The sequence below is a fragment of the Brassica napus genome, chromosome A3 (genome assembly GCF_020379485.1).
Source record: "Brassica napus cultivar Da-Ae chromosome A3, Da-Ae, whole genome shotgun sequence".
Lineage (NCBI taxonomy): Eukaryota > Viridiplantae > Streptophyta > Magnoliopsida > Brassicales > Brassicaceae > Brassica > Brassica napus.
The window spans coordinates 1,915,099-1,933,148 of NC_063436.1; the positions used below are offsets into that span (position 1 = coordinate 1,915,099).

Here is an 18,050-nt window from a genome sequence, read left to right on the forward strand (position 1 = left end):
TTACGTACGTATTTGAGTCTTCTGCTTGATTTGTTCGTTCGTTCGTTCGGTTCAACATTAAAAAAAAAACAAAAAAAAACATAAAAAGTCCATATCTTTTTCTTTTTTTTTTCTTACGACAGGTGATGTATCTTGTAGCTGCTGCTGTATGTTGCGGCCTTGGCATCCTAATCAGATTTTCAAGCGGCAGTAACAAGATGTTAGTCAGTTCCTAAAGCAGATTCCTTTGCTCTACTCTGCTCTTGTTGAAAAGTAATTTACACACTATTATTGATCTCTACTCAGGACTTGTCAGCTTCTACGTGAAGCTATACCGGTGAATGACCTGAAAGGATTGGGTAATGTTCTAAAGTTATGTCTTTTTTTTCTTCTTCTAATGGTTCGTTAAAATTGATGCAATTCCACAAATTTTCAGGGGAATGTCTTGAAAATAAGGAGATAAAAAAACCCATTGTTGTGGTGCGTGGAACAGTTGGATCAACCTCGACTGTGGATAACAGCTGTCTGGGAGTTTTCATCGAGGAAACGGTAAAGATGTTTTTTTTTTGGGTCAATGTCCATCCAAGAGAGACATTGACTGAGTTATGTTGTTGGTTCGCTTTCAGGCTTCACTTGATATTGAGAAGATGAATGCCTTTGGTTCAGTAATACCGGAATCTAAAACCAATTTCCTTAGCCGTAAGGAAGTTCCTTGGTATTTGGTAAATATTTTTCCCCCCAAATCCACAAACGTGATATATATATATCCTTTTAAGTAATTAGTTGCTTCTGTTTTCGCCATGATAGGATGATGGTACTGCTCGAGTGTATGTATGTAATTACCAACTTGCGGAAGGGTTTTATGATACATTAAAAAAATACTTGTCTAAGGAACCAGTGATTACATACTTAAAAACCTTTGCTTCTGATGGAAAAGAAAAACTGATCATGGTTAGTTACTAATTCTTCTTTGTCTTTTTTATTTTATTTCTCTAATTCGCCTAGGCTAGAAATAACATTTTTTTTTTATTTTTTTTTATTTTTAGGTTACTGATGCTGATTGTTGGAAGCGTCAGAAAGTTCTTGAGATTGGCACGGATTTGACCGTTGTTGGTACGGTAAGTTTAGTCTTCATTTCATGGTTTCATTTTTGCTATATATAGTTGAATGTGAAATTTACTACTACATCCACTCTAGGCTATGAGAGACAAAGATGGAGCTCCCACGATAGCAGACGCATATCGGTTCTTCAATGGACATATCGAACTTGACGATTTTGTTAATTATCTTGAATCAGGATTAGAGTAAGATATTTACATATTTATCTAAAATTATTACTGAATAAAAGAAACGGAAGATTATATATATATATATATATATATATATATATATAAATGTGTGTGTGTGTATTTGTTTTCTCTAAATGTTTCTCTGTTGTCACATTTTGCAGGACTGGTGGGAATTTATCCTTATACTTAATAGCTCTGAGTGCGGTTTTGGTCGCTCTGAACATGTTGCAAACTGATGCAGATGACATCTGACTGGTAAAAGATCGCAATGAACAAGCTTTATATTACTGCCTTTTGTTTTTGTTTTTGTGTTAAGATTTCATAATCTATTAGTCGCTGACTTTATATGTTTATCAATCAGATTTAAATAAAGAACGTGATTGTGTTGGTCCTGTTGGATATGATAAATGTAAGCGAACATGTGTGTATATTGATCTTAATCTTATATGCTTGTGGGGGTGGTGGTTATGTTTTATAATCTGTACTTTGCGGTGCACTTCTTTTTCTTGACAAAACTGACATTTGTAATGTAGTTTGGAATATTTATACATAAAATGACTCTCAAATCTTTGATATTTATTCATTGCTTTTAAGTTCCTGGAGAAGCAGAGAATTTTGAAAAAGAAAATATATATATACCAGCCTAAAAATTGTCAACAAGATTTGTAAAACCCATAACTATAATTAACATAAAATATATCAGTGATAACCAGACACACACCAAACCATCCCGAAAGCAACAAGTGTTTTTTTTTTTTTTTTTGCTAAAAAAAAGCAACAAGTGTTATAAGCTTAGTCGTCGCAGTCTTTTTTTTTCACTTGGAGAACTCTAGATGATTATGCAGAAAGCTCACAGCTAAAATAGACACACCGATACCTGTTAACAACAAGCTCAACATATCACAACACCTGCAAAAATAAAACCAAAAAAAAAAGTATTCTATCAAGCGGAAACAAATACGAGGTTATCTAATCTCACAAATTGAAGTAACATCAAATGTTTCTTACTCTGAAATTGATTTCAAATCAGAAGCCAATTCATCAACTTTGTTTATACTACGTCCATTAAAGACCTGATAGACACGTCCGATGGTGGGAGCCCCATTTTTGTCTCTCTCAGCCTATAGAGTAGACAACATAAATTGCAAATTATCATATTCAACTAACTCCTAAGTGAAATCATGAAAGTGAAACAAACAAATAACAGGGTTTTGACTTACCTTACCAATAATCCTCAAAGGCTTACCAATCTCAAGGACATGCTCACAACAGTTGTTTGGGACAAACTAAAGAAACAAGACAACAACACTGTTAGGAAAAAACTGAAAAATAAAATATATATTTATTGACCTGGACGTAAGTAAGTACCTGGACGTCCTTGAAAGGAAAAAACCTTTCAAAGTGTTCCATCACCGGTTCAGTGAAGATATATCTTCTTAGGGTATCATAAAATCCTTTGGCAAATTGTGCTCCCGTTACATAAACCCGACCGGTACCGTCATCCTAATGCGAACACAAAAAAAAATAGAAGCTAAAATTACTTTCTCTGTGGCTAAGTCTTTGTGGCATTGAGAAGAATTGTGATAAGATCTTACCAAATACCAAGGAACATCCTTACGGTACAGCATAACGTTTTTATATTCCTCTCTGCCTGAATCAGTATTACAATTCTTCTCCCGCTTATAACAAACTGTGGCCTGAAGCAACACCAAAAAAAAAAAAAAAACACATTTAATCTCCTACGTACCAAGAGAAACCACGCTAGCATTATTATTACTATTATTATTACTCGAAACAAACAGATGGATTAAGGAAAACATGGAGAATCTCTTACCGTTTCCTCAGAAAAAACACACAAAGCGCCACTACGGGTGGTTTCTACGGCTGAGTTTGATCCAACTGTTCCAAATATCACAACAACAGGGTTGCATAATGGCTCATTTTCTAGAAGATCCCCTGAAAATTTCGATAAATCCATCAGAAACTTATTGTACACACCAACAATAATAATACATCAACTGTAAAACCTTACCCAATTCTTTGAGCTCGTTTATTTGGGTAATTCTGGATAGATACTGAGCTTTCCTGTGCCAAGGAATTAAATATCGGATCAAAAGAAATAGTTTATTTTTTAAACAGAAATTGATTCGACTAACATCTTATCGCTTCTGTTGTAAACCTCTATTAGGATGCCAACGCCAATGGATAAGACAGCATATTCAATCATCTTCCTCGAAGACGGTAAGCGAACAGATCAAACTCGAATGCGTACAGAACCGTTGCTTGGAGTAGGGTTTAGGGTTTCGCGGCTAGGAGAGAGACGACGGTTAAAAGTGTAACATTCCAGTGGGCTTTTGTTTATCCAGCCCATGTAGAATTTTCAATGAATAAATAAAAAACGGAGCGTAGTTGCCAATGAAGGAACTTCCTCCAACAATTGTGGTCAAACGTTAGGTACCACATGTTAAAAGAGTATTTGTGAGAGGCAGTCACGATTTGGCGTTTGCATTTTTAATTCCTGCCTGTAGTTCTTTATCTGTATCCAGTAGTGCAAGAAACTCTCTCATCTTTGCACATAGTTGATGCAAGCTTCCTAGTAGAACTTCTTATTGAGGTCTCACTATTCCCAGAATCAAGATCAGCGACATCACAGAAGCTCTCTACAGAAACATCATCTTGTTTGAGCAATGTCATCGTTTAGATGCTTGTTTCTTCCACTATATGAGGTTCCTCAGCTGCTTCGTCACATCCCCCAATGGATGCTGAATTTTTCATTGACAATGGGATTATTGTGATCAGGCGTGGAAATGCAGAAGACATTCGAGGCTCTTCACTACCATATTGAAGGAGACAACTCTGACAAATTACAGAGGCAGAGGGTTTTATTATCAGACGGACTTGTATCCAAATTAAAGAATATAATTTAAATGACAAGGACGCATGCGTCTGTAGTCCAACGGTTAGGATAATTGCCTTCCAAGCAATAGACCCGGGTTCAACTCCCGGCAGACGCATTTTTTAATTGGGTTTTGCTTTTGTCTCTGAGAAGTTTGTGAATCTTCCTACTATGCAACTCAACTCCAAGGAAAATGAATGTGAGATGAGTCATTTCTTTCTGAGAAAGAAGAAGATGAAAAAGAAGACCCTTCCAATAATGATTTGTCTGAGAAGGCCTTGGAGTTTGATCTCTTGTTTTCGATTCTCAGCTCAGAGGTGAAAGAAGTTGAATCACTACTTGGCTTTCTTCAGAACGAAATTCAAAATGCTCAGTGTCATGATTAGGATCTCTGTTTTAACATGCTGGAGTGGAAGCTATCTCGGGTTTGGAAGGAAAGTTACATGATCCTGAACAATCTATGCACCAGTTAATAGACCAAGGGTGGAAATGAAAAATCAGTCTTCTAACTTCCACACATTATCTTCTGGTTTTGATGAGTCTTGGAAGCTGTAAGTGATCAAATCTAACTTAGCATTGTTGTTATGATTCTCATATTCATATTAGCAAAGAAGGTTTTACAGATTTTGATGCAAATTGTTTTTTTAGGGCTGCAGAATCTCAAAACAATGGTGAGTTCACTAAGATCAAAATGCAGCCTGCTGATCAGCAAATGAACATTTTGAGGATGCTTCAAAATCTTTGGCCAAGGAGATGGAGCTTGAGATGAAACTAAGCGAGTCAAGAAATATTGAGTAGTAACTAGAGATGAAATTGTGTTCTTCATCGCAGGACAAAAGGCTTAAAAGAGAGTTTGAAAGAATCAGAGGGGCCAAGACTGAAGCAAAGGCTGAGGAAGCAGAGTCTAAATACAAAACACAAGCAAAAAGAAGCTTCAAGACGAGTTAGAGGTTGAAGAGCACAAAATGAAGTTGAACATTCTTCTTCTTCTTCATTGATTGGGCTGCTTCACCCTCTGAAATAGTCTTCTCTGATCTCTTACGCAAGTCCTTATTCTTCTCTCATTCGAATGGTAGCAAAAACTTTTTTACAAAATGCACACCATATATGACGGCCATAGCCACAACAATAGTTCCACAAACCTTGGAGAAGAAAATATACGTCTTACAAGATAAGACTGATACTATTTCAACAAAAAATAATAATTCATCAACTCACAAATAATATATAACACAAACGTGAGTTTTTCCTTACTTTGCATTTGACTCCCTGTCGCTAACCATTTTATTAAAGGAGTCCTCTCCAACGAAGACTAGAAATGACAGATCTTTGGGTCTTTGAATCATGATATTCCCAGCTTTGTCTCTAACAGCCTACAACACAAAGAGGAACAAAATCACATGTACCTTCCAAAGCCAATAAAATGCCTCTCTTACATGATCAACATCTCCAGAAAAAAACAAAACGAAAGGAACATGGACTTCCCTTACCTCACCAACAAAAGTCAATGATGCACCAATATTAAGAGCAATTTCATGGCAACAATATTTAAGCACCTAAGAGTCAAGAAAAAACATCATATTGTTTCAATCCAAGAAAATATGTACTATAGGGGACAAATAGAAAAAAAAAAAAAATAACGAACCTTAAAGCCTTCGGGCTTAACAAGCTTCTTGAGGATTTCACTTGATGTGATATTAAGTGGATATTTATTGAGGATATCCCTAAATACAACAGCAGATTCAGCTCCCACCACATTCACGCAGTGGCCTGTGTTGTCTTCCTATTGTGTGAAAGAGATAACAAACTAAGGAGAGAAGAAGTTGTGGAAAGAAATAGTAAATGAATGTATTAGTGTAACTCTTACCAAATACCAAGATGTCTCCTTTTGTTGTAGGAGATAATTCAACGATTTCTTTATCAAATGACCACTTTCTAACAAAAATGGAAGTACATCTTATCATAACAATTTCAGTGATTTGATGATGTCCGTTCTTTTCTTAAAACCCATGAAACTGCAAAAAAAAAAAAATCAGCAGAAATCAAGCACTTCAGCATGGTAGAAACAAACAATCCTTTCTCAATGTAACATTTTTCCAAGAGATCTAGGCACATCAAAAAAGAAAGCATTCTTTCATAAAAAGATCCAAAATTATATATTGAACCATCTTGAACAAGGTTTGTACATATGTATGAAATTCATTGCAAGATAAAAAGACATAATTTCAGACCATGAACGCAATGAAGATGAACAAACATAAAACCAAAGCACAACTGACCGTTTCTTTGGAGCGCTCCTCCTGCCAGTTGAAACTCAACATTAGAGAATATAATAAACAACATTAACCTATAACACTAAAACAAGAATATTCGTAAATCGAAACCCTAACCTGTGAAGAAGCCTCAAAAATGAAAAGAAATGTATAGTGGCCTCTTAGGTTGGAACAGAAAGCGAATGAGAAATGAAGCAAAATCGAAACTCGAAATATTATAGGGAAATAATTAAAAACACCATTCCCATTTATTAAGATAAATCATGTTGTTTTCTAGCCGGATAAATAAACAACACCTAGTGGGAACATATTTCATAACTCATTTGTGTTTATTGATATTGGAAGTGTAAGGAGATTAGATGTTGGAGCTCTTGGGTTCAAGCGACCTCTCGTTGCAATCTTGGTCATATTAATGTCTTACATGGCTTATTTTATATCGCAGCAAAACATCTAAGAGTCTTTAACCTTTTCAGAGTCTCGTAGGCTCCAGTTTTGTTTTTCTCTCTTTGTCATAATATACAATGTCAGATTATATATTTCAGTTCTTATGTGTGGGCTAATCTTCCATTACATCTTGCAGATGTCTAACTTGTTAAGCGAGAATTATGTATTGATGAAGTTGAAAATGATTATTGCAAATAACTTCGAACATTTTCAGTGTCAACTCTACACATTAGTCCTTAATATCTGCGATATCATTTAAACCATCCAAAACTTGTTGCATCGTTGGTCGCTTCTTCGTGTCCAACTTGATACATCTTTTGATGAGTTTTCCCATTTGTATCACTGCATTGACAGGATAGTCGTTTCCAATTCTTGGATCGATTATACTCAGGATTTTATTCTTATCGGACAAGAAAGGTTTAACCGAGATTGCACTTTTTATGTCTCTCACTCCTCTACGGAAAGCTTTTAAACCAGTTAAAAGCTCAATCAAGATCACACCAAATGTATAGACATCGCTCTTCATGCCCAAATGACCTTAAACATAAACATAAGTGTCTTTAACATCGAACCATCAAAAGATTAAAAGTTAAGCACAAAAGAAAAAGTGTACCTGAGATTACATATTCAGGAGGTGTGTAATCAGTTCTTCCAATGAATGCGGTCGAGATACTATCTTCAAACAAACGTAGCTCGTTTGATCCAAGATAAAACAGTTTCGCATTGTAGTGCTGATGAAATTCAAACTTGGTTGTTAAATTTTTTTAGTTAAGGTCACATAAAAGAAAAGAGGTACAAGAGTGGAATAAAGTCATTACATAAAGTCACTAGTGAGGCATTGTTTTAGTTGTTGTGATCGTAACATAGAATCATTACCTCGTCAAGGAAAATGTCATGCATTCCGAATTCTCGAGATAACGCTCTGTTATTAACGGAGTGGAGAAATGCAAGACATTGAGCTGTTTCAATGGCTATCTTAAGCCGTATTTCCCAAGCCAATGTTTCTTCTTCTTCTGTTGAGAGAGTCATGAAACTGTATACTAAGAAACTACACCCATTTTTAATGGAGCCATTAATTAAAAGAGATCTTAACTTCCAAAAATGTGAGCTTCAAGACTTCCTTTGTGGAAGCATTCAAGAACCAAGAGTGATTCCTTAACTTCACAGCAATAGCCTAATAGTTTGACCAAGCTTGGATGAGAAATCTTTCCTAGGCACCTAATTTCTGCCTGCAACTCAATAATTTTTGTGACCACCAGATACATACGTACAAGTGTAAATAAAATTGCATAAATATGGACATATATTGGTTACCTTCCACTCTTCTAGTTCCTCGGAACTATGTAGAACACAGTGCATGACAGAAACAGCGAGTCCTGTTCCGTTTTTAGATGGAGAAAATGTGGTCTCATTAACGTATCCCTGGTAGAATAATCGACCAAAACCATTATTGTCAACTACAAGCCTATTATGTCCGAATTTCTTTGTTAGTTTCTTCACTTCCTTGGAGCTGAAGACTCTCAGATTCTCGTTTTCCAGCTCTATTTTCACATACAAATATAGACTTGAATTATGTATTTAGATATTGTATGTAAGCAAAGGTGAAGTGCATTTAGAAAAGGAGATGTACCTGGAATTGGAGGGATGTTAAGAGGCTTGGGAGAAGTTGGAGGAGCCTGTTCTTTGGAAGGTTTTAGACAGTTTCCCATTGTAGATGGAGATAATAAATCTGTAGATTTTTTTTTTTTGTTTCAAGATCTGTATATATATTCATTTTGGTTTTTTAAGAGGTTGAAATTGATTCCAAGTGTGAATGTAGCTTCAGAAAAGGTTGGATACTGCTTCAGAATTCAACCCTTTGAAAATATCTCTCATAAAATGCCAAAACGAGAGACCCCAAAGAAAATCAATAAGTCAACAATAACTTACAAAAATCAGGTACTCATGCATTCATTCAACTATTTATTAATGATTTTATAATAAAATATGGACATAATCATAATTCCATTTAGTTGCATACTGCTATTTTCCAAGAAAATAAGGATTCTCCAATTTTCAGAAAATATATTTTTACCAACTTTTAAAAGACAATTACATATCCCTTAACTCAGACCCCAATACTTTTGTTGTTGTTGTTGCCAGTAACAAATAAAATGGCAATATACCAAAAAACAAACATATCAATATCATTCATTAAAAATGGAGTTGCAAATAAAAGGGGTTAAAAGACCAGACTAATCTGTCAAACAACACATCACCACTCAGATTTGCATTTCCAAAAACTATACATTTTTGTCCATCATTTCCCCTAAGATTACCATCAAACTTCATTGATACAACACCCTCATTACTGTACTTATTATGGGTGTGCAAAGATAAATAAAATAAAGAAACTTCACAGCAAAGGATTCATCAGATCAGGCAGATACAGTTGCATTGGGGATAACTGGTGCAGATGAAGCAACGACTTCAGTAGCTGCCTTCTTATGTGCTGCTGCTTTTGAGGTTGAAGGGCCTGATTCAAAGTGATCCCCAATGTCCAGCGTCTCTGGGAGGCTTTCTTGAGTTTCATCGCTGTATATCTACAGGAAGAGAGATCATTACATGAGTCAACTATGATGTTTTATGTGAATGATTGAAGAGAGATTGGCTGATGAACTTACCTCAAGCTGAGTCAGCATCTCAATGGTTGCTTCAAGGTCACCGCTATTCGCTAGGTACACATCGGTGATAGACTCTTGTGAGAGACCGGAGAATGTGACCAGAAGGTACTCAATATCCATGTCTATATCCATCTCCAAATCCAGATCATCGTCCCTTATCTGCTTGTACGCCATCTCAGATGATTTCTCAGGCGGCATGGACACTTGGACGCCTGCGAAACTTATCTCTTGTGTGGTGGGGTTGGCAAACACGAAGCCTTCCACATCAGCATGGTCCACTCTGTTGGAGAGTGGTACATATGATGCTGCGTTCGGATTCAATGCAAATGCTCCTCCTCCTGGCTTCATTTCTCCTCTGTCTTGGTAAGAAAGTTACTGCCAAAAATTGAATTCATAACCATTATTTACAAAAAACATAAAAGACAAAATACAAAGAAGATAGCAATAATAACTTGTATAACACGGAAAAGACAAACCCTAAGGTATGATAACACAAACGTTTCTATAACATGATACATAACTGAGGAAAACAGAACATATGACAATAATAAATGCTCTAGAGACGTTACGTTTAGAATCTGGTTGCGTTACTGCATGAACAAATCGATGATGGAGGAAAACCTAATTGAGAAATCAAGAGAAGAGTCTCCACACAAGAAAAAAAATGATGAGAAGAAGAGTGATTATATGGGGAAAGGATGGTCTTGACCTCGTCAACGATGGACGTAAAAAGGACAAGGACAAACGAAACATCAGGAGAGAAAATGAGCTTACCAGAGAAATAAACTAGCGTTGAAGATCGCTCGACCAAAGAGAGAGAGAGAGAGACTCTAAACGTGTCAATGGAAAGAGACAAATGCCACTAGTGTAATGATTGATGGATTGTATATCCGTTTTATGCGACTAACCAAGAATTAATTATTACGAGGACGGGGGACAATTACTTGTATACCAAACCGGAAATTAGATTCATTAATTCGGTTTACAGTTTGGTTAAGTAATAATAGCAATTGATATCCATACTAGCATCAAAAAACAAAGAGTGGAAAGGACAAGTAAAGTCAAAAACGCCATAGCCATGGCTCTTCTCTGTCCACTGGCTTTGATGGCCTGGCATGCTTCCTACAATAGCAAAATGCTTCAGTCACCGTCGTAGGAGAGATGTACATGTTTCTGTTTGAAAAGAAAACAGATAACTTAGCTCTTCTAGAAGATGATAAGACATGTTCATCATCTAAGAGTCTCAAGAGCTAATAATAACTTACACAAGAAAACACCAGATGATTCTGAAGCTAAGGAAGTTTAGCCTTGAAGTTAATCCGCAGCGATTTTTTCACCTCCAATTGCCGCTACAAAGGTTTTTAAAGATTCATTTAATTTTTAAAGGAGTTAGAAGAATACACACAAACACACACTGCAATACTCTGTCAAATCTAGTACCTTAATAACAGTTTGAAACGCATGGTCAGATCTAGCTCGGTGCAAGTACCATTCCATTGCCATTACATACTCAAGGGTGTTCGGCTGAGAGCCACGCGATGTAGACACTCGATCTCTCTGGAAACAGATTTGAAGACCAGTGAACAATACATGAGACTTGTTAAAGGACTTGTGTGTGATAGGTCAGTGTAACACAATACCGTCTCTCGTCGCATTTGAGTTTTCTGTAGTTTGGTATGACCGTAGAATGATGACAGCTTCCCTGGAGGATTTATCTTAGCAAAGACAGCAACAAGGGGCCTGTTAAACAGAGAAGAAGATCATAACGCACACATGCATACACACCATATAGCACATGAACATTTGACATGGATATGTCATAAGCGGTTTACCTCCCACTTGATAGCAACAAGCATCCCTTATCTAGTCTTCTAATCGCTCTTTCCGCAGCTTGTCTTGAATTGAATATGACCAAAGCTTCACCTGTACATCAATCGATGTGAGATGCCACCGTAAGTCTCCTCATTCTATTTCTAGTAACTGAGAACCATAAATTTTGTAGCTTACCAGTATGAGAAATAGTGACTGATGTACGCTCTATCATCCTCGCTGTAGATTGCTCACTCAAAGCAGAATAGACTATATCCTGAAAATATAATTCACATCTTATATAACATATAAATAGAGAGAAGGGAGGTTCTATGAGGTATAACTACATGAGTTTATATTGTTTAATCAGCTATAAAGTACCTGCACTTCATCAGATGTGTAAGTAGGATCCAGGTTTTGAAGGAGAACCACTCTCTCTTCCTTCTCTGCTTCCCTCATACTTTCTTCCCAAGGCTGGCCAAAATCTTAAAAGTCAGAAACCATCAAAAAATTAGAAACCCTCAAGAAAAATATAGGAAAAAATACTTACAAGAGGTCGAAACCATTTGCTGTTTACCTGAAATCAATAAAAATGAAACAAAAATCTATTAGATTAACCACCATGCTTACAAGTTACAAGCACTGTGGTAACAAGTAAACATAATGAGAAAATGACAGAACATTACTAGAACCCTACAACATACAAAGTGAAGGACTGTAAAACAAAACTGCCAGGTTCTAAACCAATGTAATATAAATATAAAACTTACAGCATCCGGCTTTTGTTTCACTTCAATTACTTGATAACCTCTTTCATAATCATCTCCCAACGTCTCGTCCTCAGCGCGTTGTAATAGCTTACCATCAAAGCTGGGTTTCTTTGCAGTTTTTGCGTCTCTTCTTTCAGAAACTGACACACCAAGATCTCGGTGCTTCTTGACCAAACTGGGCTTCTCAGGAGGGACTTCATCTCCGGTCACTTTGTCTCTAGGTCTCTTAAACGCATCTGTATCACAACCATCTAGTTTCTGTTTCTTTTGAGGCCTGTCATCCAATCCGTTTGACTCTTTACTGTATCTTTCTCCACCGGACACAGATTTTTGTTTAGTCAATGGTTTTTTAACGTCATTTGCTTGAGGTTTCTCGGAATCGGAATGTTTTACCCTGGAGCCAGAAGCATCACAAGTGTCACTAGATCTTGCTTCTGCAGGAAGAGACTTTTCTTTGGTAAATTGTTTCTTAACTTCACTTCCTTGAGCCTTGCTGCCATCACAATCATTTCCTCTAAAGCCAGAAGCTTCACAAGCGTCATGTTCTTTACCGTGGGCTGAGCTTTCCTGCACACTAGAATCCTTGACAGACCTTTCTTCTGCAAGTTTACTGAGACCTTTTTCTTTCCCTTCTTCGCCACCATAACTTCTTTCTCTACAGTCAGAAGATTCAATAGAGTTGTCTTCAGTTTCCGGAACTGAAACACAAGCTGGAAGACTGTTTAGTTTCAAACTATCTAGACTCCCATTCATGTCTTCTTGAATTTTCTGTACATTAGTTGCTTCTTGCTTACTACCAGCTCTGTTGAAGAGAAATGTAACTGCATATGATGTAAACAAAATAATTAAGATATATAGCTATATATCACATAGGAGAAACATGAAAGCTAAAGAAATGTACCGTCAACTCCAGCAATTTTATCATCTATAGTATCCACCACTCTAGAGCTTCCAACATCAAATGCTCGGCGAAACACAAAGTCTGCAGACTTGATTTCTTCATCTGTGGGTTGTGGATTCCTTTTGTCCTTTGAAATGCATACAACAGAGCATTTTCCACAGATTGCTTCCTAATGAGAACAAAGTTTATCAGTAAAAAAAAGTGGTGCAGAGGTCAACCATCGATTACATAAGGAGAATGAGTTACCAGTGGGTTGACATTAGCGAGGCCAGGACCTTCACCAGACGCCAAAAACAGCTCATTTGCAAGCACATCTTGGACTCCTTCAAGTAAATGCGGCGAAATCTCAGAAGGTCTAAAGAACCAGAGAAGCTTGACTTGCCTTGGGTTTTTAGCACGCTTATTAGTGTGTTCCCAAATTTTAATGATCTTGGCAACAAAGAGTTCATGAGAGTCTTGTTCACTGGCATCGCCAACTAAGACAGAGTCATAAAGAGAGTACTCATCACCGTCAAAGGTGAAAGATTCATAGAACTGGACATCTTTCTTTTTCCCACCGACTCTTCTCTTTTTACCCCACTTGAATTCCAAGCCTTCATCTCCTGCTGCCTCTTCCATCCTCAAAGAAAGCAGTTTTGAACCTGGAACAAGCAGCAGAGTAGGCACTATGTGTCTTCGTTTTCGACAATAGGTAGAAAAGCTAATCTATCTCAACAAACTAAGCAATGGTCATTAGCGTTGTGCATTAAACAAAACCATGCCAATACACTTGACTAATGTGCCATGACCAAACCATAAGTAACCAGGACTCAAGACTAATGTAAACCAAGGAAAAAAATGCCAAATTGGAAGAGAAAAAAGCACAAAAGCAGCACAATTGCATTAGTAATGACAAGAACAGGAATGCATGCAAGTCAAGAACAAAATATCAACAAAACTACCCAAAGGTGATATTTTTAATGCAATGTAGGTTGATATAATAAGCTTTTAGTGTTCTTGAAAAACAAAGATTAACTAGTAAACAAGAACATTAAAGTTTATTCAATAAAAATGGGAACTTTTACCTTCTTCACACTCGAGAAATCAAAGTTTACGGTTTCACTAGTCACCGAACAGATGATCGAACCCTATATACCAATGCTCGAAACCAGAGCAACCCGAGTTCGATTAGGGAGAGAGAAAACGCCTGATTCTTCGTTCAACAGTTACGCTACTTCCTCCCCTCTCTCTCGTCAAATCTCTTTTCTTGATATTTTAAATTTTGTCGAAGATTTGTTGCGGTTTTCAAGAGAACTGCTGTATAGGGATCACTCAGTTCATGTTATTTAATTGATGAAACCGCTTGTTTTTGCCTGGGCTTCTCCATCTAATTTGGTCAAAACCCATAAAAGATCGACAAATTAAGTAAATACACACAACATTGTTTTCTAGGGGGCTGGCGTATTCTTCGAGTGAAAGTAGATTACCATAGTAACCCTATACTATATTCCCGCAGAAATTAGTGAGGTCATAAGGTTATTAGTTAAGATATAGTAAATATTTTTTATTTTTCTGGTAAAATATTTACTACTTCTCTCCTCCCTCCCCTTTTTCTCTCTAACCTCTCTCTAGAAGCGCAGCCCCTTTTTCCGGTCAGATCTCGCCCCCTCCGGTCGCCGGTGTTCTAGCATTGGTACTGGTTCCGTGAGGGTCCCTTCATTTTCTTTCTTTCTTGTTCATGGCCGGAGCTTCATCTTGAGTTTTAGGGTCTTTCGCTGGCCTGATGAGGTGGTGCTTGTTTGCTGTCGAAGTTTCCAGTTTGTCCAGGTGGTGGTTTTGCGGCGGTGGTCATGCATGTCCGGATCTTTAGAGAACGAGATCCGGTTCTAAGATTCGTCTTGACTGCGCAGTCTCAATCCCTTCCTTACGACCTCTTGGAGTTCTGAGTGTTCGACCGATGGTGAAGGGGAAAGCGATGAGTCGTTATGGTGGGGAGGGCTTGTTGGTGCTTGAGCTGCTGGGATCGATGAGTAAGCTCATGTTCGAGGACAATGGGTGGGTCTTGAAATGGATCTCCGGCAGCGGCTGGATTGTATACTGAACATATTAGCCGGATACCGAAGAGTATGTTAGATATAAGCCTTGTTCAAGACTACGTTAGGCGCTAGTCGGGCGGTCGGTGTGGGCCTAGCGAGTTATCAGAAAAGCGGGATATAATCGGGGAGTACGCGGGGCGTAATTTTTCATGAAAAATGTTTTTAAATAAAAAATATATTAAACATGCCTTTAAACAATTTTCATGCCGAGTAATACCAATAAATTGTCGTAGCTCGATGGTGAAAGTAGTCTTTATTTGACATGGGGACCTGGGTTCAACTCCAGCAGGGTGTACTATTAAGTGTTTTTGTCCTTTTTGTAAAGAAGGGTAAAAAAATAATTTCGGCTTTCTTCTTCTTCCTCAAGCTCTAACCTAATTTCTGCGGCCGTTTTTCTGTGTTTTCAACATAAACACCATTTTTTTTCGATTTACTTCATTTTAACTTAGTTTATCTATTACTAACACTAAACTATGAAAGATCTATGAGGTTATTACTGATTTTGGACTCGAAAACGCCATATTACATATGTTTTTTTTCCTGATCCGAGTTTTGGTCCGACTATGGTAAACTCACGGCGGCGGAGCTCCGCCGAGCGATTTTCCGGCGCAGAATCGGTCACTCCGGCCGCGTTTTCGAACAGGGGATATAAGTACAATATTAACCGGATATAAGTTAAACAAATAGGAGAAAATGTATAATGAATATATTAGCCAGATATAGTTACAATATAATCACTCTATTGTTTTATTTTCAGGTTAACAAACAGACCGGCGGATATAGTTACAATAATACTCGGCTAACTCCGATGATAGAATTTATGTTCAATTATAATAAGTTTTTGCAATGGGATACTTTTCTATTTGACTATGTAAACTGAAATATAGCCGGCCAAGTACTAAGTTGGCTATGTCTTGGGCAATATTTTAGTTGGCCAGCTACAATATGCTAGCTGGATATATTATTCATCATTAACAACAGTTCTATAAGGGACATGCTATTAATCAAATTTAATTGATAACTCGTTGATTAGATTATCAACCGTAAACAAAGATGACTATCTTCACAAATTTATAAGTGTAAGACATGCAGTAGCTGTCATTAGTGATCCTATACATGGATAACACATTTTTTAGCCGGTTATCCATAATAGTGACAAGTTACAAGTACACTTATGGTTGTGTCCACAATAGTTGTTTGGCATGATATAAAGTTGATTAACAACCAAATACATATGGTTAAGCACCTACAAATTAATTTAACTTTGTGTTTTAAAAAAATACAGCTGTTGACATAAGCAATATAATGATGATTGTCATAAAAGACATTCGAAAGTTTTAGCCCACATTATGTGTTTGCCTGACTCGAAGAAAGAGCTGGTCAAATTGGTTTACAAGTTTTAGCTGACTACATTTCACATTGCCATGATATAAAATTGATTAACAAGTTTCAGCTGAGAATCTGGAAGAGGAGGCGGAAATGGAACTGGTTCCATGGGAGATGAGAATCTGGAAGTGTGATTGGTTAAACCAGTTAAGATCCGGGTATGCCAAAGCTCACCGGCGGCGAACCAGACTTGTAAGCGAAGCTTCGGAGGCGGAAGCTTATCGCTCCGCGCCTGAGTAGTCTCTGATCTAACTTCCATCTACCTCCCCGGAAGATCCGCAGCTCCATGTGATAGAATTCTCAGAAACCTAAAACTTTTTCGATCTTGAGAAGGTTCCGAAGGAAATGCAGAGATGGAATTGAATTAGATGACAAAGGCGAAATGAAATGCTCACGAAACAAAGCTTCTTCTCTCTTCCTTGGCAATGTTCTTATGAATCTTGACTGATTATTTTTTCTTTATTTTCCGTATAAATTCAAAATTTTATAATAATAAAAAATTATGAAACAAAGTGGTAACAGTGAGAAAAGTGAATCTATTTATTGTTTTCCCCCACGTAAAGAAGAAACTACAGAAATAGATATAAGAAATATTTGGGCTACATGAACTTATGATCAAATAAAAATAGGGGTATATTGGTCATAGAAATGTCGACAAAACCTAAGCAAATCCAAAATGTGTATCCACCTAATTATGATATTTTGTTTGTGTGTAGAGTGCAATTACTCTTTTTTTTTTTTGATGGAATATTTCCTTTTTTTCCGAATTGTATAAACTTTAGATAAATTCAAAACCAATACTTATCATTTTCTTATAGATAGAACTCAATTAGTTAGATATAATCAAATTAGTTACTAGATTTTGATCCGTGCAACCGCACGGGTGTTTGTTTTCACTTTTCTATACATAAATTATTGTTTTAGAACATAAGTGGTATATATTTTTAATGTTAATCATATACTTAAATATTTATATAACTATTTCAAATACAATAATTTTATAATTTTCATGTTATAATTAATTAATTGTTTAAACCTTATGTATTTGCCACTTCTTATTATATATTTATCTTATTGTATTTGCATTTAGTTATTAAGCAAATTAATATATTCATGAGAAAATATATTTAAAAAAATATTTTGTATTTAATTTATGCTAAATTCTGATACGTATTTGAAAACTGGATTTCTTTTTTTACCAATATTTTTATGCTTATTCATTTTAGATAATTTATTATTGTATCTATAAAAGTGTAAGATATGTTAATTTTTATACATGTATTATATAGTTTGTTAATTTTAAGTCGTTCTATCATCATATTATATTTTAAATAAATAGTTTATATTTATGAAAATAAAATTTATAAATTTATCAATTGAATATAAATTTATCATATTTATTTTAGTCTAATAATTATATTTTAACATGATCATGACTATAAAAGTAGATAAAATAGGATATAATTTATTTATTTTTATTTCTAAACGATAACTTAAAATACATTAAGTTATTGTTTAAATATTACACAGATTTATTAGAATTTTTAAAATATAATATATAAATA

General features: G+C 36.1%; 5 protein-coding genes and 1 non-coding gene across 8 annotated transcripts; 2 read left to right on the top strand and 4 right to left on the bottom strand.

Moving 5' to 3' along the window:
* Positions 1-45: 45 nt before the first annotated feature.
* Positions 46-1,746, top strand: LOC106429999 (E3 ubiquitin-protein ligase SP1-like). Its single transcript, XM_022717483.2, has 8 exons — positions 46-199; positions 286-338; positions 416-528; positions 606-701; positions 787-930; positions 1,026-1,097; positions 1,177-1,283; positions 1,430-1,746. The coding sequence occupies exons 1-8, from the start codon at positions 126-128 to the stop codon at positions 1,518-1,520; spliced, it is 750 nt and encodes a 249-aa protein (XP_022573204.1). The 5' UTR covers positions 46-125; the 3' UTR covers positions 1,521-1,746.
* Positions 1,747-1,886: 140 nt separating this feature from the next.
* LOC106430010 (E3 ubiquitin-protein ligase SP1-like) lies at positions 1,887-3,574 on the bottom strand. The gene is made up of 8 exons (XM_048769536.1): positions 3,425-3,574; positions 3,301-3,353; positions 3,103-3,224; positions 2,864-2,965; positions 2,637-2,771; positions 2,489-2,554; positions 2,277-2,389; positions 1,887-2,177 (listed from the first exon to the last, which is right to left on the bottom strand). The coding sequence occupies exons 1-8, from the start codon at positions 3,493-3,495 to the stop codon at positions 2,084-2,086; spliced, it is 756 nt and encodes a 251-aa protein (XP_048625493.1). The 5' UTR covers positions 3,496-3,574; the 3' UTR covers positions 1,887-2,083.
* Positions 3,575-4,210: 636 nt separating this feature from the next.
* On the top strand, positions 4,211-4,282 carry TRNAG-UCC. The gene has a single exon. It is a non-coding gene; the product is annotated as a tRNA-Gly (tRNA).
* Positions 4,283-7,026: 2,744 nt separating this feature from the next.
* Positions 7,027-8,658, bottom strand: LOC106429989 (putative inactive serine/threonine-protein kinase At5g11400). Of its 2 annotated transcripts, none has more exons than XM_022711178.2 (6): positions 8,512-8,658; positions 8,196-8,422; positions 7,975-8,110; positions 7,758-7,891; positions 7,495-7,612; positions 7,027-7,418 (listed from the first exon to the last, which is right to left on the bottom strand). In XM_022711178.2, the coding sequence occupies exons 1-6, from the start codon at positions 8,588-8,590 to the stop codon at positions 7,111-7,113; spliced, it is 1,002 nt and encodes a 333-aa protein (XP_022566899.2). In that variant the 5' UTR covers positions 8,591-8,658; the 3' UTR covers positions 7,027-7,110. The 2 variants fall into 2 exon arrangements, with proteins under 2 accessions (XP_022566899.2, XP_013726219.2); XM_013870765.3 differs by having other exon boundaries at positions 7,758-7,894.
* Positions 8,659-9,042: 384 nt separating this feature from the next.
* On the bottom strand, positions 9,043-10,415 carry LOC106443067 (polyadenylate-binding protein-interacting protein 5-like). Of its 2 annotated transcripts, none has more exons than XM_048769551.1 (3): positions 10,319-10,415; positions 9,545-9,919; positions 9,043-9,463 (listed from the first exon to the last, which is right to left on the bottom strand). In XM_048769551.1, exons 2-3 carry the CDS (start codon positions 9,890-9,892, stop codon positions 9,299-9,301), a joined length of 513 nt encoding a protein of 170 aa, XP_048625508.1. In that variant the 5' UTR covers positions 9,893-9,919; positions 10,319-10,415; the 3' UTR covers positions 9,043-9,298. The 2 variants fall into 2 exon arrangements, with proteins under 2 accessions (XP_048625508.1, XP_013740123.2); XM_013884669.3 differs by lacking the exon at positions 10,319-10,415 and adding an exon at positions 10,114-10,313.
* A 57-nt stretch (positions 10,416-10,472) lies between these two features.
* On the bottom strand, positions 10,473-15,133 carry LOC106443066 (protein ANTI-SILENCING 1-like). Its single transcript, XM_048769497.1, has 12 exons — positions 14,089-15,133; positions 13,271-13,665; positions 13,025-13,193; positions 12,124-12,944; positions 11,904-11,930; positions 11,735-11,827; positions 11,552-11,630; positions 11,377-11,467; positions 11,185-11,284; positions 10,985-11,101; positions 10,810-10,893; positions 10,473-10,717 (listed from the first exon to the last, which is right to left on the bottom strand). Exons 2-11 carry the CDS (start codon positions 13,640-13,642, stop codon positions 10,837-10,839), a joined length of 1,926 nt encoding a protein of 641 aa, XP_048625454.1. The 5' UTR covers positions 13,643-13,665; positions 14,089-15,133; the 3' UTR covers positions 10,473-10,717; positions 10,810-10,836.
* Positions 15,134-18,050: the final 2,917 nt, after the last annotated feature.